Consider the following 21,279-nt stretch of genomic DNA (forward strand, 5'->3'; position numbering starts at 1 on the left):
GGCTGGGAACTGGGCTCGCATTCAGCCCATCTGCTCGGCATCTCTTTGGTGGCTTTTTCTCAGTTTCACATGAGAAAAAAACATCCCCTTGAAAAACACAAACAGCAAAGAGGTGGGGCAGGAGGCGTGGCACCGGTTGCAGCAGGCATGGCAGTGGGGGCAGTGGCCTGGGGGAGGGAGGGCCTTCTCAGGCGGGAGGCCGGCTGCTCCTCCAGCAGCCCTGCCCCAACCAAAGAAGCAGCTACAAGAAGGGCTGTCCCTGCATGTGGGGGTGGGATGAAAAGAGCACTTTACCAAAGATAGTTTGGGGCTTTGAGTTTAACTAAATCTGCTGGCTACCGTAGGAACACAAGTATCCTCAGGGAGACCTTAGGTGAGTCATTTTCTATCCAGTTTATCTATAAAAGAAATGGACCGTCCATCCCTGACACTCTGCGGCTCCCAAGCTAATCAATACCAAAGGGGTATGCCTGCCACCCCTGCCCCACCTGCACTGCCAAGGAAACCAGGTGAGACCTTCCCCCACGGCCCAGACCCCCAGGGCCAGAGACCTGGAGAGGGTCCAGCCTCCACCTCGGGTGTCTCAGACTCCATCGTAAATAACAACCGGGAGGTCAGAGGCCTGATCTGCCCTCATGGCTGGTGGGAACCCGGGTCTGCTCATGTGATCCCACGTGAGAATGATGGGGAAGGGTGGGGCTCCTGGCCCATCCTGAAGAACCCATGTCTATGAGCTTAACTTAGAGAAGTGTCACTTGGACACAGAGGCTCAGCTGGGATATAAGATTCAAGCAAAACCAGAGAAATCGAAGATCAAGTGGAGGCTCCTCTGACCTGGACATCCCTACGGTCAATGCATCACAAACAGCCGCCATCCAGCCTCCCGGCCAGGACTGGGGGCCCGCAGAGCAGGACAGTTGGTGCCTCAAGGAACTCAATGGAGAGAAGCTTCGCACGACCAGCAACAGACAAGTGCAGTCACACCAAGGACACTCCCTCGCTGGTGAGCAGGCTGGTGAGGTAAATGAGGGTGGTGGTTTTAAGTCCCACGTGGATCAGTTAGCTTTGCACAAAGAGAAAAATGTCCTGCCCTGGCCAGTGTGGCTCAGCTGGCGTGTCATCCTGTACACCAAAAGGTTTTGGGCTTAATTCCCGGTCAGAGTACATACCTAGGTTGCAGGTTCGATCCCTGGTCGGGGCAAGCGTTGGAAGCAACTAATCAATGCTTCTCTCACACGTCAATGCTTCTCTGTCTATCTATTATCTATCTCATGCTCTCACTCTCTCTTGCTCTCCCTTTCTTTCTCTCTAAAATCAATAAAAACATATTGGACAGGCATCTAATTACAGCTTAGATACAGAATAAGCCCAAATGACAATCACAGAGAGACCCCTAAGTCCAGGTATACCACACACTGACCTCCCAGTGCCAACCACAGAAGGGTCCTAACCAAGTGTGAGTCCCCAGGGCAGCCTATCGAATCCTTCTGCGTTCCCAGCCTTGACCGTGGTCTTGGGGCTTTGGACAGTCAAGTCACAGGCTGGGAAATTCCTGAGCCGAGTTCAAAGAGGAGAAGGACAGAGCACCCGGGGTTAGGGCTGCCTTCTGACAGTGGGTCACTAAGATTTCCCTGCAGGTGGCTGCTCTGTTCTGAGGCTGCCTGGGGTCTCACACAGGCCAGCCTCACCCCCTGACAGCTGGCCAGACCCTGTGCTGGCCAGAGCAAAGTAGGGTCCGGCACCCAGCGGATGTTCATAAATACTTTTTTAATGAATCAATGTTAATAATTTCTTCCCTGTGCTCCAAGTTCTCCATCAGTGCCCCTCTCTCCTGTATCTCCGTGCACCCTGCTCCCCCTTCAGCATTTCCACACGCTCCAGTCTCCCATCTCACAAGCATTGTCTACACCCTCCAAGTCCCGCACCATCTCCACTCGCTCCTCACACGCCCAGTCTGGTGTCCACCCCTCCTCCCTCCCCACAACTGTTCTCAGTTACATCAGCAGCAGCAACCTGGGCACTAAGCCCAAAGGCCACTGTGCACTGCGCATTGTACTTGGCCTCTCCGAGCAGCTGACACAGCCGCTGCCCGCCCCTCCTTTGTGAATGCTCCTCCCACCGTGTGTCCAGCCTCCTCCACACCAGCCCTGAGTCCCTCCAGGTGCTATCCCAGGAATCTTCTTACTCCATCCTCTCCCTGGAGAGTTCACCGCCCCTCCATCCCTAAACCCCAAGCTTCAATCCCATCTCTATGAAAATGACCAGATTTTTACCTCCAGTCCAGACCCTCCTTCTAAACCTGGCCCCCAAATACCCAGCTGCTCACTGGCATCCCCATTCGTGTCTCAAGCATGTCCAACTCAGCACTTAGAAGTCAAGCCCTCTCCCTCCCTTCCGGGTCACTCCATCTCAGAGAAGGGCTGTAACCATTTCTCCAGTTGATCCCACCTCTCCCAGATCCTCCGATCTCATCAGTCTACCTCATAGGAAATCTGAGACCTGACTGCTTCCAGATAACCTCACAGGGCCTTCAGAGTCAGGCCACCATCCTCTCCTCACTGGACTCCTGCAGAAGCCTCCCGACTCATCTCCCACTTTCCACTCTGCTCCTTCCCACCCACTCTCCACACAACAACCACAGTGATTTGTCCCATCATCTACGCCTCTAAAATCTTCAGTGATTTCATTGCCCTTCGGCAGGATGAAGCCCAATATCTTCAGCAGAACTTCCAAGGGTCTGACTCTCCGTCCCTAATGGTGGATACTCTGGCCATGCTGGTCTCCTGGTTGGAGAAGCCATGGCTCTCCTGCCCCAGAGCATTTCAGAGGCCACAGCAGTGCTTCTTGAGTGGAAAGTACATGTGAATGGGGATGGTGCTAAAATGCAGATTCTGATTCAGTGGTCTGGAGGGAGGCCTGAGATCCTGCACTTCTACGGAGCTCCCAAATAATGCAAGTGTTTGTGGTCTCCTGGCCTCACTTCGAGTAGTAAGTGTCTAGAACACTCTCCTCCACCCTCAGTTGACTCCTACTCAACTCTCAGGGTTCAGCTTCAACATCATTTCCTCAAAGAAGCCTTCCCTGACACTCTCCGAGATTAGGTTAGATTCCCCCTCCACAGACTTTATATTGTCCCCCCGTTATGCTGTACTTCTCCTTTGGAATATTCACATCTAACTGTCCATCCCTCATTCTTAAAATTATTTTTTCAACTCTTGTCTCCCTAGCTAGACTACAAGTTCCAGAACAGGGACCACAATGTCACGTGGTCAGCATTCTTCTCAGAGTAACACCTGAATTTTCCTTTGAGGAGCCACCCCTCTCCCACTCTTGGTTCTTAGGGTTTAGGTGGTGGAGATGAGACCAAGTCTAGTCAGTCAGAGCCTTCCATCTCTCTGGTTGCAATGACTGGTTCAGAGATAGACATGTGACCTAAGCCAGGCCAATGAGCTTCTTCCCTGGGCCTTTTGTTAGAACTACTGGGGAAAAGAGACTCTTCGCTTAGCAAGTAGGAGCAGCTGTCACATTCCTGTCATCACAGAGACAGAGTTGAACAAAAAATGAAACCAATACAGGAAAGAGGTAGAAAGCGACAGATGTCATGGATGCAGCCGTGCCTGGAGCCTATACTTGCCATTACGAAGGCAATAAATTCCCATTTATTCTTAAGCCAAAGTGAGTTATGTTTCTGTCACTTGAAACCAAGAGTCCTGACTAATACGACATTCAAATAAATGTTGGGTGTTGAATGAATTACATGAGTATGGGAGCAATTGAAGACTGCCAAGAGGACTCAGTGACTCCTCCTAGGAAACTTTCAGAATTCTCCCTGCACTCTCCCGCCATCCATGAGCAGAGACAAGCATCCCACACCCCATCTTGCAGACCAGCGTGCTGAACCTCACAATGGCCATAGGCTTCTCAGCAATCCGCCGGGCAAACAAGCCACCCAGCCCCTGGCTCAGATACAGCATTGACTGAAGGTGGCCTGGCTGTCAGTGCCCCCAGGGCACCCCACAAGGAGGAGAGCAGAGAGGTCCTCAGTCAGCCCTGTACCCCACCCACTCCTGAATCCTAGTCCAGTGGTCGGCAAACTCATTAGTCAACAGAGCCAAATATCAACAGTACAACGATTGAAATTTCTTTTGAGAGCCAAATTTTTTAAACTTAAACTATATAGGTAGGTACATTGTTATTAACTTAATTAGGGTACTCCTAACCTGGCCTTTGCTAAAAACGTCCTCAATCTGATTGAGGTACGTTCGCTGAGGTCGACCCCTTCCAACTCTCCCATCCACACTCGTCTTGTATACTTGTTTCATCTATCTCCTTTCACTCATCCTCTCTGTATGTCCAAACCATCTCAACATACCTTTCTCAATCCTCGACACTACATCTTCTTTCACACCACAACGTTCCCTAAAATTAACTTAATAAACTTTACTTAAAGTTTTAGGTCAACTTCGCACTGTACGTGTGCGCACCTGCACGTGGTATTTTGTGGAAGAGCCACACTTAAGGGGCCAAAGAGCCGCATATGGTTCGCAAGCTGCGGTTTGCCGACCACTGTCCTAGCCCCACCAGGGCAGGCGCTGGCTGCCATCCAGTGATATTGCCCCTCAGTGCATACCACACAGCTCTGTGCATGGTGAGCATTCAATATGAGATGATAATGGAAAGGTGGGTTTTTTTATCTGCCTTCTTTGGGGGTATCACTTTGCAACAGATTAGTTCAGGGAAGAGGGGGTGCAACAGAGAGCAGCCCTAATTGTCATCACACCGAACTGTCCATCCCTCATTCTTAAAATTATTTTTTCAACTCTTGTCTCCCTAGCTAGACTACAAGTTCCAGAACAGGGAAGAGAAGGGCCCTAACTGTTTCCCTGTGAGTCACCTCACAGCAGAGCTCCAGGATAGAGACGAAGGCTGGCCTACATGTCCCCTCAGCTGATTCAGGCGGCGGGTGACTTCTTCAAAGCCAGCCCTCACCTGGCAAAATGCAAGGGAGGGAGAAGAAAAGGGAGGGAGGTGCATTGCTGCCTGGGCAGGGATACTGCCTGAGCCAAAGTCCTCCCTGAGGGCCACATCAGGTGTGTGTGGCCATGCCACCAAGGGGGACTAGCGTAAAGGGGGAGGGGCATAGTGGGGGGAGGGTGCTGCCCCCTCAGCTCCTTTCCAGGAATGAGATGGGCCTGGGCATGGGGACCTGGGATGTGGTTTCCCAGGAGAGAGACTTGTGAATAAAATGGTAACAGGAAAAGAATTACCCAGAACCTCTAAGGCAGGGGTCCTCAAACTACGGCCCGTGGGCCACATGCAAATACAAATATTGTATTTGTTCCCGTTTTGTTTATTTACTTCAAAATAAGATATGTGCAGTGTGCATAGGAATTTGTTCATAGCTTTTTTTTTAAACTATAGTCCGTCCCTCCAACGGTCTGAGGGACAGTGAACTGGCCCCCTGTTTAAAAAGTTTGAGGACCCCTGCTCTAAGGCAACTCTCCTGCAGGCACTGGGGTGACAGGGCCAGCCTCAGAAGGCCAGTCGGAGGCAGGTAGACCTGCGTGCAAGTTCCATTCAAGAACCAGGAGATGCCCGACCAGTGTGGGGCTCAATGGTTGAGCATTGACCCATGAACCAACAGGTTGCGGGCAGGAGGCAGCCGATCAATGATTCTCATCATTGATGTTTCTATCTCTCTCGTCGTCTCCCTTCCTCTCTGAAATCAATTAAAAAACCATATCTAAAAACGTCTTTAAAAAAAACCAGGAGGGTCCCAGCCCATGGGACCCTCCTTGCCCATCCCCAGGCCCTGGCAGCCCTTCTGGGCAGTGGCCCCTTAAGGCACTAGCCTGCAGCTACATGCTAAACCGCTCCAGCTTCCTCTTGCCTGGGGCCCTTGTTCCGGAACCCCACAGCTCCACAAGGCCTCTCACTAATTACCAAGCATCCTGCCAACCCCATCAGCCCAGTCTATTTCCTCACCCTAACACCCCTGAGTCTGTCACACTTCCCTTCCGCGCTGCTGAGCTCAGGTGAACGCTGCTTCCAGAGGAGGCTGGGCACCCCGTGCCCTCACTGGGCAGGCGCAGCTGGGCCGGTGCCGAAAAAAGCAGAGCCTTGAGCGGCACCCCTTGCCCACCCCTCCCCACTTACCAGCTCTAAGCCTCTTACCTTCATGGTGGGAGGTGCCGTGAGAGGAGGGGACAGTGACCGGTCCGGCAGGGGCACATCCGAGCTGTTGGCCAGCTCCTGCTTCCTGTGAGGAGGCCACAGAACACAGAAGAGGTGAGTGAGGGCCTGCCCGCACCGTCCATTCTCGCCTCCAAAGCGCTGGGCTTGGGGGCACCGTCCGACACACACTGAGCAAACCAGAGTGGGTGCATTTCCCGGCTGGGATGGAGTAAAACCCAGAGCAGGGCTGCTCCACGCGTGGTCCCCGCTCCAGCAGCAGGAACTTGTGAGAAATGCAAATTCTCAGGTGCACCCCAGGCTCTCGGGTGACGGGGCCCAGGAATGTGCATTTTAACCATCTCTCAAAGTGGTTCTGACGCACACTGAAGGCTGAGAACCACGGGGCTAAAGAGGTACAGGACTGGGGCTGGGTGGGAGAAGAAGGGGAGAGGGATGAACATTTTCTATTCGTCCTCTCTGTGGCCCCTCTGTCCTTCACCACACCACACACACACACACACACACACACACACACACACCCCAGCCAGACAGCTGACCTTGGGAGGAAGGGGCTGCCTGCTGTGTGAGCTGCAGGTGAAACTTATTTTAGTCCCTGTGGGCTAGGACCACGGGGAGACAGCTAAACAGAGTTGTGTCACCATGACAACATGATTGCGACAGGTTCCCGGCTCTCGCACACCCCCCACTTTCCATCTGGCCCTTCCAGTGACCAGGGAGTGCGAGTGCACAGTCTGATCACCAGGCAGAATGTCTGCAGTAGGATAAGGCCTCGGGACAGCGGTTACGCAACAGCCAGCTGGGCAGAGCCCGGGGGAGGCTCCGGACGAGGGAATCTGGGGTCCTGGACCGTGCCCTAGTTATGTCCTGGGACGGGAGGGAAGGCAAGGATAACAGTACAAGGAGCCTAAAAAGATCAGGATGAACCATCCAAGCCCCGACTTTGCAACTGTTTCCTTCTCCAGAGCCCCAGCCTGAAGCTGCTGAGTCAGTCCAACACCTGGTCCCCCGTAAACGACCAAGGAACACCCCCTGCCAACTCGAGAGAAGGTTTCTGCGCTTCTTTCCAGCCCACGTCCTGCCAAAGGTGGGGTCACAGCTCCAACCCCAACCTGCTTCATGAGAGCAGCCCACCCCTGCAGAGCCCAGCCCTCTGCCCAGAGCACACCCTTGTCCTGGGCCCAGCCACCACCCTGCCCCGGCTCCTCTCAGCCAGACAGGCCCAGACTAAGAGAAGCCCGGCCAGGTGCCCCGGGCCCTGTCCACCCTGACACAACGCCTGCCTGGCCGGCAGCCTGTCCTCCAGGAAGCGCAATAAGGAGGCTGCATGCACATCTGGCTGGGAGAGGCTCCCTGAGACCCCTTAACCTCAACCTGCCAACTCGCCCTCTGCTCCTCCATCTGCCTTCCTCCCCCTTTCTTTGGTTTTTTTTAAATATATTTTTTATTGATTTCAGAGAGGAAGGGAGAGGGAGAGAGAGATCGAAACATCAATGATGACAGAGAATCATTGAGCGGCTGCCTCCTGCATGCACCCTTCTGGGGATGGAGCCCACAACCCGGGCATATGCCCTGACTGGGAATCGAACCATGACCTCCTGGTTCATAGGTCAACGCTCAACCACTGAGCAACGAGGCCGGGCTTTCCTCCTCCTTTCTTCTTGGACGTTGGTCTCACTCTGATGGCTGGAGAGGGGGGTCTCCTCCCTCCTGATCCAAACTATAGCTAGCTCAGGAACCAGCAGGGCCAACACGCAGCACACGTACACACACACACACGCATGCACACACACACACACACGAATGAACACAGCTTCTTCTAGCTCTCAGTCAGAACCACCAACCTTCCCTTCCACCATGGGATCCAGCCTGGCTGCTCCGGCCCTCACTTGCCTGTGGTCCACCCAGGCCCATCCCTCCTGCCACGCTGCCCTCTCCCAAGCAACCACGGTCCCTCCTCTATGGGCTGCCCCCCTGAGAGCCATGGTGGGGAAAGGGAAGGGAGAAAGAATGATCAAGGATAAGGAGCACCACCCTCAGGTCCCCTGAGGTGAGGACAGAGGAAGGCAGCTCCCCTTGGGGGCTGGGAGCCTGGTAGGGAAAAGCATGCAGGGAGGGGAGGGGAGGGGAGGGGAGGCAAGCGCCCCCTCCCCCCAGAGACTATAGGACAGCTGGGGGATAGCTGAGGACCTCTGGCCTGCTCCGCTGGAGATGACTTGTGGGCCAACCTGACCAATAGCTGCCCCGGCTCCCCAAAAACACACACTCTAGGGGAGGGCAATACCGGCAGGTTTTTACACCGGTGGCCAAGGGATGCTAGTGTACATGGTTCCCTCCATAAGGCACAAGATGTCCACTCCCATGAGGCCAGAGCAGATGCTCCCTGGACTGAGCCCCTCTCCCCTGCGCCAGCCTGTTTGCCCCTGATGCTGGAATAACCTCCAGGGAGCGGTAAGGACTCTCAAGTAGGAGCTCAGGGTCTCTCCCACCAGAAGGATTTCCCGAGCGACGCTTGGAGCCTGCCCCTGCTGACACTTGACTTTGGACTTCTAGCCTCCAGAACGAAGGCAATAAATGTCTGTTATTTCAAGACTCCCCCCCCCCCCATTTGTGCTACTTGGTTACAGCAGCCCTAGGAAACAAAACACTGCCCAAGTCCCAGGCTCTAGCCTTGGCTTTGTAACTAGAGGACCCAAAACAAGGAGGATGAAATCCCTACTTCAGCCTCGCACCCCTGCTGTGGTCAGCTGGGCCCCACCTTGTCCTGCCCCGGCCTTCACAACCAATGACATTCGAGTGCCAGCCACCCTCCCAAGGACAGCCAGCCCGCCCGGCTACCGGCTGGCTCTGAGATAAGAACTACAGTGCTCGATGCAGTTCCAGCCCTTTCTCAGGGAAACGTCACACATGAGTAGGTGAGAGTGACACGGGTCTATCAAGGGGTGACCTTGAATCTGATCTAATTTTTATAAGTGAAGAGTAAATTATTAGCAGAGGTGGGACCCTCACTATTCTCTGTAACATCTTTCTAGTAGCCCACAGTGATCTTGACATGTATCATAGCAGTGAGATTGGAAACTGCCCCTTCAACCAAGACAGCCAAATGCCCACCCGCAGCTCTAAGGACTCGGGGTCCAGGACCCCCACAGGGACGCACAGGAGGAGGGGCTTCTGATGGGAGTGGAGGAGTGGGGAGGAGGGCAGAGAGAAGGCCGAGGAGGAGAGGAAGAGCATTCACTCAGCCAAGAGCAGGGTGGTAAGAGCAGGCGTGAATGGACAGAACAGGAGCCCTCCTCCCACCTAAGGGGGTCTAGGGCACTGCCCACTAAACATGCCTCCCTCCTGGAACCACATGGCACTGAGCTCCTGTACTCAGGGTTCCTTCCCCAGAGCCTGGGCGGTCCTGGGAGGGCTCAGGGAGGCCAGGAGAGGTGCTCACTGGCTTTAGCCAAATGAGGTTCTAGCCACCTTTGGCCAAATGCAAATCTCAGGAGGAAATGATCAAAGAGCCTGGAGGGGAAGCTGAAAAACCAAAGGACAATTCATCCAAATGGGGCTGTTTGTAGGGAACTGGACAGGCCCCGGGGGGCAGGGGGAGGACCCCACTTTCAGCACCCAGGCATCCAGGGTCCTCACCTCCAGCCTCCGTTGGCTCTAACTCCGACCATTTGAGATCCTTGCGGCCATCATCCCTCACACATTTCTATGAAAATGCCCTACACTATGAATCAAGAGATTCCTGGGTTCAAGTCCGGCTCTTCTTGCTACCCCACTGTGTGGCCTTGGTTACCTCACCTCTCTGTGTCCCTGTTCCTTCATCTGCAGATGGGGTGACAATGGTCTAAGGAATTAAAAGTGATGGCTATGAAATGAAAAAATAAAGTCCTATATAAATGTAGACCATTATTATAATCATCATCTTTATTGTTATCATCACTCATAAAATGGTGATCCGGTCTCCTTGTAGAGAGAGAGAATCAAGGGTCCAGGACTGTTTAAATGTCTTTGAAAACATTTCTGGCATCTCAACTAAGCACCAATTCTAGCCCCGGAGATCTACTCTCAGGATCATAACCGTCAGTTAATAACTAACAGGGAAAATACCCACCTACCACCGGACGCTGTGGGCCAGGTTTAAGCCCGCCCTCCCCTTGTCGGCATCTGCGTCTCCCCCCACGACTGCCTCCCGCCAGCCACCACGCTGGGCTCTGCGTCCTCTCACTTTCCAAACAGCCATGCTAGCGACATGGAGACAGCTGGCCACTGCGAAGAGCTCCGGGGAAAACCAAACCAGAGGAATGGAAAACATCACTCACAACAGCCCAAAGGCAGAATAACCCCAGTGCCCATTAGCCAACGGGTGGGTAAACGAAGTGTGGTCTTTCCCGTGAGGGACTATTGCTCAGCCATGAAAAGGAGAGAAGCAGTGAGACATGCCACAACGCGGACGCACCTCGAACACGGAAGGCTTACGTGAAAGAAGCCAGACACAGGGGCCACGTATTGCGATTCCATTTACATGAAATGCCCGGAACAGGCAAATCAGGAGACAGAAGGTAGTCAGTGGCTGCAGAGCTGTGGGAGGAGGGAATAGGCAGTGACCGCTCATGGGCCTGGGGGTATAGCGTGAGGTGATAAAATGTCCTGGAACTACACAGTGGTGATGGCTGTGCAATGTTGTGAATATACTGAAAACCGCTGAATTATCCACCTTTTTAAAAGGGTAAATTTTATTACATATAAGTTGTATATCAATTTTTTTAAATATATTTTATTGATTTTTTACAGAGAGGAATAGAGAGTTAGAAACATCGATCAGCCACCTCCTGCACACCCCCTACTGGGGATGTGCCCGCAACCAAGGTACATGCCCTTGACCGGAATCGAACCTGGGACCCTTGAGTCTGCAGGCCGACGCTCTATCCACTGAGCCAAACCGGTTAGGGCTGTATATCCATTTTTTAAAGGGAGGAGAGAGAGGGGCTGACTGAGCTCCACTGCTGTCATCCTGCTGTTTAACTTCTGCTCCGGCTGCCGGTGGTGCCCACGGGGCCAGGCTGTGTGCAAGTTCTCGCTTTATGGCGATGCCTGAGATGCTGAGCAGCGTTTCCTTACTACTCCCCCTGTTGAAAGCAACATCTTATAAGTGAACTGCAGCTCAATAAAAATGAAGGAAGGAAGGATGGAAAGAAGGAAAAGAGGGGAAAGAGTGCTCCCAGCACTCTTAAGTGCGTACAGCAGCGTCATCCCCTGGAGAGAGACTTTTAGAGTTCTAACTGCACATTTCTACACCCTATATAACCAACTAGACCATAAACAATAAGAGATGAAATAACATTGCCCTGACCAAGTAGCCCAGTTGGTTAGAGCGTCATCCTGACACACTAAGGTTGTGGGTGCAATCCCCAGTCAGGGCGCATACAAAAATCAACCAATGAATCAATGAATGCAGAAAAAGTGCAACAGCAAATTGATGTCTGTGTGTGTGTCTGTGTGTCTAAACATCAATAAATAAAGTTTTTAAAAGAAATAAAATAGCATTAACATAATATAAAAAAATAAAGAGCTTCAAGAGAAATCATCATATGAAACGGACACAATTGGTAGAGAAAGGAAATCAGAGGCCAGGATGATGACAAGCTGGACTCTCAGAGTCTTAGTAAAAACCTCAGCTTTCCCCTCTGCAGAATGGGCACACTAACTCACAACTCCTATGAACTTCCAACTTTCCTGCACAAGACTCAGAAAAGTGTGCTCAGCTCCTCCATGTGACGCGTCTTAGACAGTTTTCGTGATGATTGAGAACTCTGTGCTCACTGGGCGAGCTGGGCCAGGGGGATGGCTAAGTGGACCGGGCTAGGTGGGGGCTGAGGGCCCATGCCCAGAGGAATCCACCTTGCTGCCTATAGAGACCCAGGGCCCAGTGGCACAATCACAGGGCCCTCCTTCTACCAGCCAGCAGTGCTGCGGCATCCCCACGAGTGGGAAACATTCCAGAAGTTCCATCCATGTGTGCAGGACACCCTGGCAGCAGGCTCGAGCAGAGGGCCAGGCTCAGGCCTCGAGGGAGGCTGGTGGGCAGTACGTGCAATGGATCAAAAGCACTGGCTTTACGGTCCAACAGGCTTGGGTTCGAATTCCAGCGCCGCCCCTGTGACCCTGATCAGCACGTCACCTCTCTGCACCTCAGCCTCCTCATCTGTAAAATACCAGCACCTGACCAGTAACCCGCTCAGCACAGGGCCTGGTCCTCAGCAAAAACGCAGGCCTGGTCGCCACTGTTACTGCTGCCAAGGCTGCTGTCAAGTGAGCTGGAAGGAGTGGGCACGACGGAGGGGCCAAGGCACAATGCCAGCCAGAGGGTGGAGGGGAGGCAGGGACGGCTTCTAATCTGGGGAACACAGATGCCCACATACTTTGGACACAGCCTGGGAGGCAGGGACAGGGGAGCACAGCCATTGCGTGGGGGCCACCAGGTCCTGCACATACACAAACCCCAACGGAGACCCAGAGGTGAAGACGTGAGTGTCCACCCCGTGTGGGGGCCCATGTGGAAGGGGAGAGGAACGCGAGCCCAGGAGAGCTGGCAGAGGGGTGGAGGGAGGAGAGGGGTAACGGGATTCGGGAATGAGGCTCCAGCAGGTGGAGCGAGAGCCTCCGATGCCCCTGGGAGACCCCCGTGGGAAGGAGCAGGTGTTGCTCACCTGTCGGCACCTGGCACCATGGACTTTGGAGTCACATCCTACCCCCGTGCATATTCAAAGTGGATCCTGGAGATTCGGAGCACCACCTAGACCTTGGATAATTCACAACGCCCCAGGGGATGCAAAACGGCAACCTTTCCCCCACCACCGTGCACACCCAACCCCAGAGCTCATGGCCACAGAGACCAGCAGCCCGGGGACAAACACTATAAACCATCAACAGCCCAGTCACCAAGACAAAAACACCGAGGCTGGAGAGGCGGGCAGGCTGCACAGATCCCAGGCCACCTCAGCAGGATGTGCGGGAAGAGAGTAGTCACATACCAGAAAGCCCGCTGGTTTCTACACGAAGCCAGCGCGCCGGTGTGAGGGGAGGGAAGGGGCAGGGGCCCAAGGGCTCTAGGTGCCCGGTAAGGAGTGGACTGACGGCAGAGGCCAGGGCTGCAAAGGAGGTGTGCCAGGCGTGACTGACCACCCCAGGCCATGGTCTGGGCATCAAGCTGTGGCTGCATGAGGGACCAAGGGAGGCCTGGGCGTCCGTTCCAGCAGCTCCAAAGGACATGCTGGCTTCTCTCTGGGTGTGACGGGTGAGGACGACATTGTCCTTCCCTGGAAAACCCTGAGTCCCTGAACTGGACCAAGGGTAGGAGAAAGGGCAGGCGCCAAGGGGAGCCAGGACACAGCAGGGTGACCCAGCCCTGACCCGTGGGTGGCACGAGTAAGCCTCCTCCTGCATCAGGTCTCAGAGCTGATGGACCACCCTACACACACACACACACACACACACACACAGGCCAATCTCCACACTGCCAAGAAAACAAGCCTTTCCTGAATAGACAGCTGTTAGAACTGACTGACGCTGTTCACACTCGAGTACGCGGAGACGCCGAGGGGTTCAGTGTGGGCCTGAGGGTCACAAAGTCAAAAAAACTCCAGAGCTGGCTCTCAACCCAATCCATGGCTCTTCCCGACACAATGACAAAGCCAGCTCCGCCCGGCCCCAGTGCCATGGCAGGAGGTAAAGAGAGGACACAGAGCAGCACCTTCTCGTGTCCTTTAAGCTTTAGTTCCCGGAGACCAAGGTGGGCTGTGTGCCCTGGCATGGGCGATGGCCCCTATATCACGTGCAAGCATCTGAGAAGACAATCAAGGCAGAAAAAGTGAAAATGAAAAAATCCTGAAGGCACAGCACGCCCATGTGAAAAGCCCATTTCCCAAACATTATCTGTGAGTCATGGGTTAGGACGGGTCCAGAGTACAGTGCATGAGCACATGGGGAAGGGAGGGCCAGGTCTCTTTGGGGATCAGCTAAGGTATACAGAGGAGTGGACAGTTGAGCTAGACCTTGAGGGAAAGGCCAGCAGCTGCCTGGGAGAGAGAAAGGAAAGGGAGAGCCCTGGCCAGCGTTGTTCAATGGTTACAGTGTCAGCCCATGCATTGATGGGTCCCAGGTTGGATTGTGGTCAAGGGCACATACCTGGGTTGCAGGTTCACCCCCAGCCCTGGTCACAGGTGGGAGGCAACCAATCGATGTGTCTCTCACATCAATGTCTCTCTCTCTCTCTCTCTCTCTCTCTCTCTCTCTCTCTCTCTCTCCCCTCCCTCCACTCCCTCTAAAAAAAATCAAATGGGAAAAATATCCTCGGATGAGGATTAACAAAGGAAGGAAGGAAGGAAGGAAGGAAGGGAGGGAGGGAGGGAGGGAGGGAGGGAGGGAGGAAAGGAAAGGAAAGGAGGGAGGGAGGGAGGGAAGAAGAAAGGAAGGGGCAAGGGATAGCACAGCAGCAGAGGCATGGGGATCAGGTGGGGAGGGGAGGCAAAGAGCCCTATGGGGAGGCTGGCTGATGTCCCTGATGCAGAGGAAACACATCCCTGGCACTTAGTAGACCCTCAGGAAGAAGTGAAAGCTAGCACACAGTCCTGAAGGCTTAACATGTCCTAGGTACCATCTGACGTGATCCCTATATCCTGTCTCATTAATACTCACGACAACCTTTGCAGCGAGTATCATTAATCCCACCTTACAGATGGGGAAACTGAGACTCCGAGAGTGAAGTTACTCGCCCAAGTTCCCACCGCTGGAGAGTAGTAGGGCAAAGCTTGGACCAGGCAGCCTGGCCCACAGTGTAAACCTCTGTGCCCACTGCGGTGGGGGAGAGCAGGAGCCCACTGAGAGGGCGCCCCACCACACCTGCCCAGAGTGGGGCGCATGCTGCCCCACTGGCAGCCGAGATGATCTGGGGTGGTCTTGATTGACATAGTTATTTATTGATCTTCTACAGTGACCTTCCATTTGTGACAAGGCCACTCTGATTTTCCTTTTATGGTAGTGACACTGCCTTCGAAACCTAGTTTATTCATGGTTTTACGCTGAGCCAGTTAAAGGAAACGAGTAACTAGCTAGCACAGGTGGCACACAGACATGATGGAAACAGGGAGGGTGGTTTGCTGACGGCTGAAATTTGGGAACCAGGCACTAAGCAAAGGGGAGCAGCAGGTTCCGGAGGCAGGGCCTGGCTGACCTGCAGCGCTTTGCTGGAGGGCTCCATGGCAGCAGAGAAGACAGGGACAGGAAGGGGAGGAGGTGGAGGGAGGAATGAATGGGAGGGGCTCCCCTGTGCTTATGGCCATGGAAATGAAACAAGAGGGTCAGACCCATAAGGCATCTCAGAGGCAAAATGAAGAGCACTTGGTGACTGAGGGTGAAGGAGGAAGAGAGCGCTAAACACGTGAAAAGACTTCTGAAAACTGAATGATCAGTGCTTCAACCATGACACGGACGAAGGAGAATTGGGTTTGCAAGAGGCAGCTGATAACTCATGCATTCCGGTCACACTGCATGGCCTCTAGGACAGCCAGGTGAGATCCGAGAAGAACTGAAGCCTAAACAGAGAGACAGGTGTGAGGAGAACAAAGGTGGAGGCTGAGGCCATAGGAGGAGAGGCTGGGGGGAGGGGGGGAGGCAGGTAGGGCTGAAAAGGCCGAAAGGAACAGAAGTGCTCAGTGGGGACTAGAAAGGAGAAGTGAGAGAGGGAAGACCCTGCCCAGATGGAGTGGAGTGGGGAAGCTGAGGGAAGGGTGAGTGCCTAGGAGTGGTGGCAGGCGAGTCGCCCCACTGTACAAGAGGCTCCCTTTCCCCGGCACTGAGGACATCGCTAACTACGTGCACGTCTCATCCAGCCCTTGACGCACCGCATCCCTTGGAAACTGCCGCGTGAGCAGCTTCCGATATGGGGTCAGCGGTTCTGCTTGGCACTGCCTGGCCTCAGTTGAGGGAGCTACATCATGGCCAGAGCAAAGGCGGCCAGCTCACAAGGTCACGCCCTCAGACAGCTTCAGAATCAAACTTGCAAAACCATGGAGTCAAAAAGCACAGCATAGCAGCATCTTCCCGGCCTGCTGGTATTTCTTGACCTGGATGGCAAGTGCATGGGTGCTTATTTTATGATTTGGCTTGGGTGTATGACACGTATCACAATAAAAAATAATTTTAAGTAGTTCTCCCTCACTTCCCTAGGAGCGATATATATAATTATGCATATGCATATGGATATAGAGACAGAGATAGAAATAGATATAGTCTTAAGCCTGTTGAGACTTCCTTGATGAACATATCAAATTGACCACATGCATTGCATTTATTATGCTTCTCTGAAGGCCCTTTGAAATAATAGTGGGGGTTTTTTGTTTATTTCTTAAAGTGTGAACTGACAAAAGCAAATGTAGTGGAAAAAAATTCAGCCTACAAGAGATCACAGGCATCTGGAAGACAGACCAGGATGGATGACCTGGGAGAACCCACCCCCCAACCTATCCCTCCTTCACCAGCCAGATGACCTCTCCAACCCTCAGCACCACGAGAAACTGAATAATCTGTCAGAAAAGACCACACCTGGGTTCCTCCAATGGAAAGGCAACTTGCTACCCAACCATCACCCCGCATGGAAGCCCCCAGGTGGCACACCAGCCCAAGCACACCGAGCCCCCAATCCACTTTCTAGTGCCTTGCCCTTGGGTACAGAGAGACGGCTAAGGATGGCCAGACATCAAGAGGAACCTGACGAAAACAGACAATGTAAGGAACCAATGGAAACTTCAAAAATACTATAAATTAAAACCTTCAGAGAGAAAACATTTTGTATCCATGACATGAAGGGAGAGTACTATAAAAATGGAATGATCAGGAAAGAGAGAGACCTTAGAAAACAGAAATATGATTGAAAGACTACGTTGAGGAAGTCTCCCAAAAAGTAAAACAAAAAACAAAGATATGGAAAATGAAACAGAGAAGATAAAAACATCAGAGGGTACAATATCTAACCAATAAAGGTTCTAGAAAGACATTATGAAGCAGAGATGAGCCATCCATTGCCAAGGCAACCAATAAAATGGGTGTTGTTGTTTCACCATAATCGGAGCAAATTATCAGAGAATCAGTCCAAGAACATTTCCCAGAGCTGAAAGACTTCAGTCTGGGTCCACCAAGTACCCAGCACATGACTAACAAAAGATATATCCCAAATATTGTCAAGAAGTTTCAGAACTCCTGGGTAAATGAAAAATCCTCAGCAACTCCTTGAGAGAAAGTATAAACACACGCCATATGCAAAGAAATACAAAGCATCAGATCATTGGGCTTTTCAACAGCAGCTCTAGAATCTAGTAGGCAATAATGTAATACCTTCAAAATTCTGAAAGAAAATTGTTTTCAACCTAACATTTTATACCCAGGCAAACTATCAACCAAGTGTGAGAGGAGAGGAGACGATCTGGAGTACGCAAGAGCTCAGAAATGTTTACTCCCTGCACCTTTTCTTGCATTCAGAAGCAGCAGCCCAGCAGAAGAAAACGAGCTCTAAAAGCGAGATCTCCTGATGGAAAGAATGGAATTGACAGGGTATCTAATGGGTGCAAGCTTTGGGCAGAAAAAAAATTAAGGAATTATGGTAGAAAAATAGAAAAACTAGAAAAACATAGGTACATAGAAAACTATGCTAATAGGGAGAACATGAGTTAATCATTAACTCAGGGGGTAGTGGGGGGAAGGTTGAAAAAGAAAACCTAATTATAGCACCCTCTTTGGCTCAACAATAAACAATATTGAGATAGTCATCCTATATAACAAAAGGCTAATATGCAAATAGACCAAACAACAAAACAACCGAACAACCGGTCACTATGACATGCACTGACAACCAGGGGGTGTGCAAAGAGCATGGTGGCATCGGCAGCAGGCGGCAGAGCAAGGAATATGGTGGGCATCGGTCAGGGCGGGATGGTGGAGCAGGTGAGGAGGGATGCCAGACCAAGGCAGGGCGTCGGTCGCTGTCATCAGGGTGGTTACTGCCTCTGCTGGTTACTGAAAATTCTTTGTTCCCGCACGCTGCAGTCCAGCCCCGCACTTGCACCTGCTGCCAGCGCCGGCCTCACTCACACCACCTGCCGGTGCTGGAGCTGCCGCTCACACCTGCTGCTGGCACCCAGCGCCGACCCTAATCGCTCCTCGCCATCAGTGCGTGCGAGCAGTGGCTGCCAGCCCTGATCACACCTCAGGCTTCTCCACCTCCCCTGCTCCTGAGGGGCGCTAGGGGAGCAGCCACTGCTTGCACTCACTGCTGGTGCCAGCCCCAACTGCTCCATGCCATCAACGGGCGCAAGCAGAGCCAGCGCCATCAGCGCATGGGAGCAGCAGTGGCGGAAGGGCTTCCAGCAGACAAAGGACGGGGCCGGGGGGGGGGGGGGCATGGTGGGAGGGGCCAGGCAGGGGCACAGAGGATGGGCCAAGACCTGCCTCTGTGCCCACAGCAGCCTCACGGCCCACAGTTCCTTTCAAGGTGCACGAATTCGTGCACTGGGCCCTTAGTAATAAATAAACATCAACTATTGAATCGAACTAAAAAAAATGGTGCTCCTGAAAGGACACACGGTTTACAAAGTGGTCCCAGGTCTTGGCTGACTTCCTAGGGGAGAAGTGCCCCCTCACAGTGCCCAGCACAGCGGTGTGTGAAACCATCCGTGCTAAGAAACCACCCAACAGCACTGGGAGTCACCCTATCACAGAGCGGACCAGTCGCCCAGCTAAGCCATGTCCCCACCCTATTCCTAAGCCTCTTAAGTCTTAACTCTTCTGAATAAGTTATTACTCTGTCACCAGATTAGTGATTTTCATCATTAGTTCAAACTAAATGACAGCCTCTGTAGGCTCAGATCATAGCATTTCAGGGCAAATATGTCTGATCTATTCAATTAATAATGTCTGATCTATTCAATTAATAATGCCCTTCCCTATCTGTTTCGCTCATTGGAAAGACAAATACGTGGCGCTACCTTCCAGACAGGGCACGGGGCCCAACCACATTCTTGCATCTTTGGGAGATAAATGTCCAGGGTACGGGGGTCCACCTGTGACCAAGCAACTAAGCGTAGCTGACTCGGCCCCCAAGATCCAGGACTGCAATCTCATCTCACCAACAACATGCTCTAACCCAGCCTACGGAGCCCAGTGCAGATGAACCAAACCCAGCGACGTTAAATCTCTTGCCTCCTCCCCGCACTGGCTTCTTTCTCGGGGACAGTAGGAAAGGAAGGATGGGATGACTGTGAGAGCCTCCGGCGGCATACTAGAGTCTGAGCATGAGCCCTGCAGTATATTCTATGGCTGGACGGCGCAGGGGAAGGGCTTGACAGCCTGGAGCACCACTGCATAACCCCGATCTCCAAGTGATGAGCAGAAACCTGTTCCCCTGGCCAGGCTCGCCTCCTGACTCAGCGAGAACACAGGGCCTTGATGAGCCACCGCTCTGGCCCCTTCACTGGACTCTAAGGTACACCCTGCCCACAGGCCCAGCTCCCAGCATAGCTGCTGGCACTGAATGAACTGAAGAATGAATAAGCAGATGAGGCGCTCATAAACCCGCAGAGCTCGGGGACTAAGTTAGAGTGAACGGGGCAAGCCTTTATCTCCACTGCAATTAGGTCTTCTCGGCTGTTGCTCTAAATGACCTTAATTCCCTGCTCAAGGGTCTGAGACGGTTTTCCCAATCCCCACCAGTTTGATCTGTTACTCATGTCATTCATTCCCTGGTAACTGGTTCTTCTCCTGACCTTGCATTACTCCTCTGGACATGGATAGTAGAGATAAAAGACGTACCTTCCATCATTATTATTAACTAGAGGCCCAATGCACGAAATTCGTGTAAGAGTAGGCCTTCCTTCTCCCAGCTGCCAGCATCAGAACCCGGGTCCCCGGCTTCCCTCGCAGCCCCGGCTTTGTCCAGCAGGATGTCCAGTCTAATTAGCATATTACGCTTTTATTATTATAGGTTATCATCATCATAATACAAACTAATACTTAGTAAGCACTATGTGAAGCTCTTTACATGCATTAATTCTTTTAATCTTCTCAACAATCCTATGATTCAGAATTATTCTCCCATTTTACAGACGAAGAAACTGAGGCTCAGAGAGGTTACGTGACTTATGGAAGGCCCCCCACAGCAAGTAAGTGTCAAAGCTGGGACTCTAAGGGACCCTGGAGGGCAGCTTGTGGATGGCTCCTCTCTGTCACACGCCAACTTTGGAGGCCTCAGCGTCCCATTCCCCCCGCCCCCCGCCCCCACAGCAGTCCTGGTGTCTGAGAGCTGGCAGCTGAGTCACTGGGATCATTTATTAAACCCTCTTCTGGAAAAAGTAAAGCTCAAAGACCTTAGAGTGCCCTCCTAGACCGATCTGTGGCCCAAAAGCAAAGCTGCTTGGAAAAGGGCATGGGGTGAGGGTTTTTTTGTTTTGTTATTGTTATTGTTTTTGTGTGTTGTTGTTGTTTTGAGAAAATTATTTTTCATTTGCTGAATGCCTACAAAACATCCTTGTAAATACTGATACCCCATTCTGGGTTGTTTCAAAGGGCACACTGAGTGAGAGACCATCCTTCGATTTCTGATTTTTACATTTTATTGTAAATATTAATATATACTCATTGGTTTAAAAATATAGAGAATCCAGAGGCATCTAGCGAAATGGACTAGCGGGGTGGGGGTCTGCCACCTCTGCCTTCTGCTTTTCTGATGCAACCCATCAAACCAGAGCACGCAAGGCCCCGGGGAGCAGACGCAGCACCTGCCGCGGGGAGCCAGGCTCAGAAAAGGCTGCTGTTTCGCTTCCCGCTGAATCATTTCCAGCTGCCCTGGTCAGCGAAGTGACAAGATGATGCATCAACGTCAATAACGCTAGAAGGCTCTGTCCATGGACACAGCATTATCCTCCCGGGAGGCATGATGAAGTCAGTCTCTGCAGGCAGCTGGGGCCACTGAGAATTAAGGGTCCCTGCCAGGGCCTCTGTCATCCCCTCCCAGACCTCCTCCCTGCCCCCGCTGGCCAGACCAAA

General features: G+C 52.5%; 1 protein-coding gene across 1 annotated transcript in view; it reads right to left on the reverse strand.

Annotated features, from left to right (window-relative positions):
* Positions 1 to 21,279, reverse strand: part of RAP1GAP2 (RAP1 GTPase activating protein 2) — a 188,241-nt gene that overhangs the window by 89,006 nt on the left and 77,956 nt on the right. Inside the window, exon 3 of the mRNA XM_081109358.1 lies at positions 6,175 to 6,259. Within this exon, the coding sequence (XP_080965484.1) occupies positions 6,175 to 6,259 (85 nt within the window). The remainder of the gene's footprint in view (positions 1 to 6,174; positions 6,260 to 21,279) is intronic.

The sequence above is a fragment of the Myotis nattereri genome (genome assembly GCF_964212035.1).
Source record: "Myotis nattereri genome assembly, chromosome: 16".
Lineage (NCBI taxonomy): Eukaryota > Metazoa > Chordata > Mammalia > Chiroptera > Vespertilionidae > Myotis > Myotis nattereri.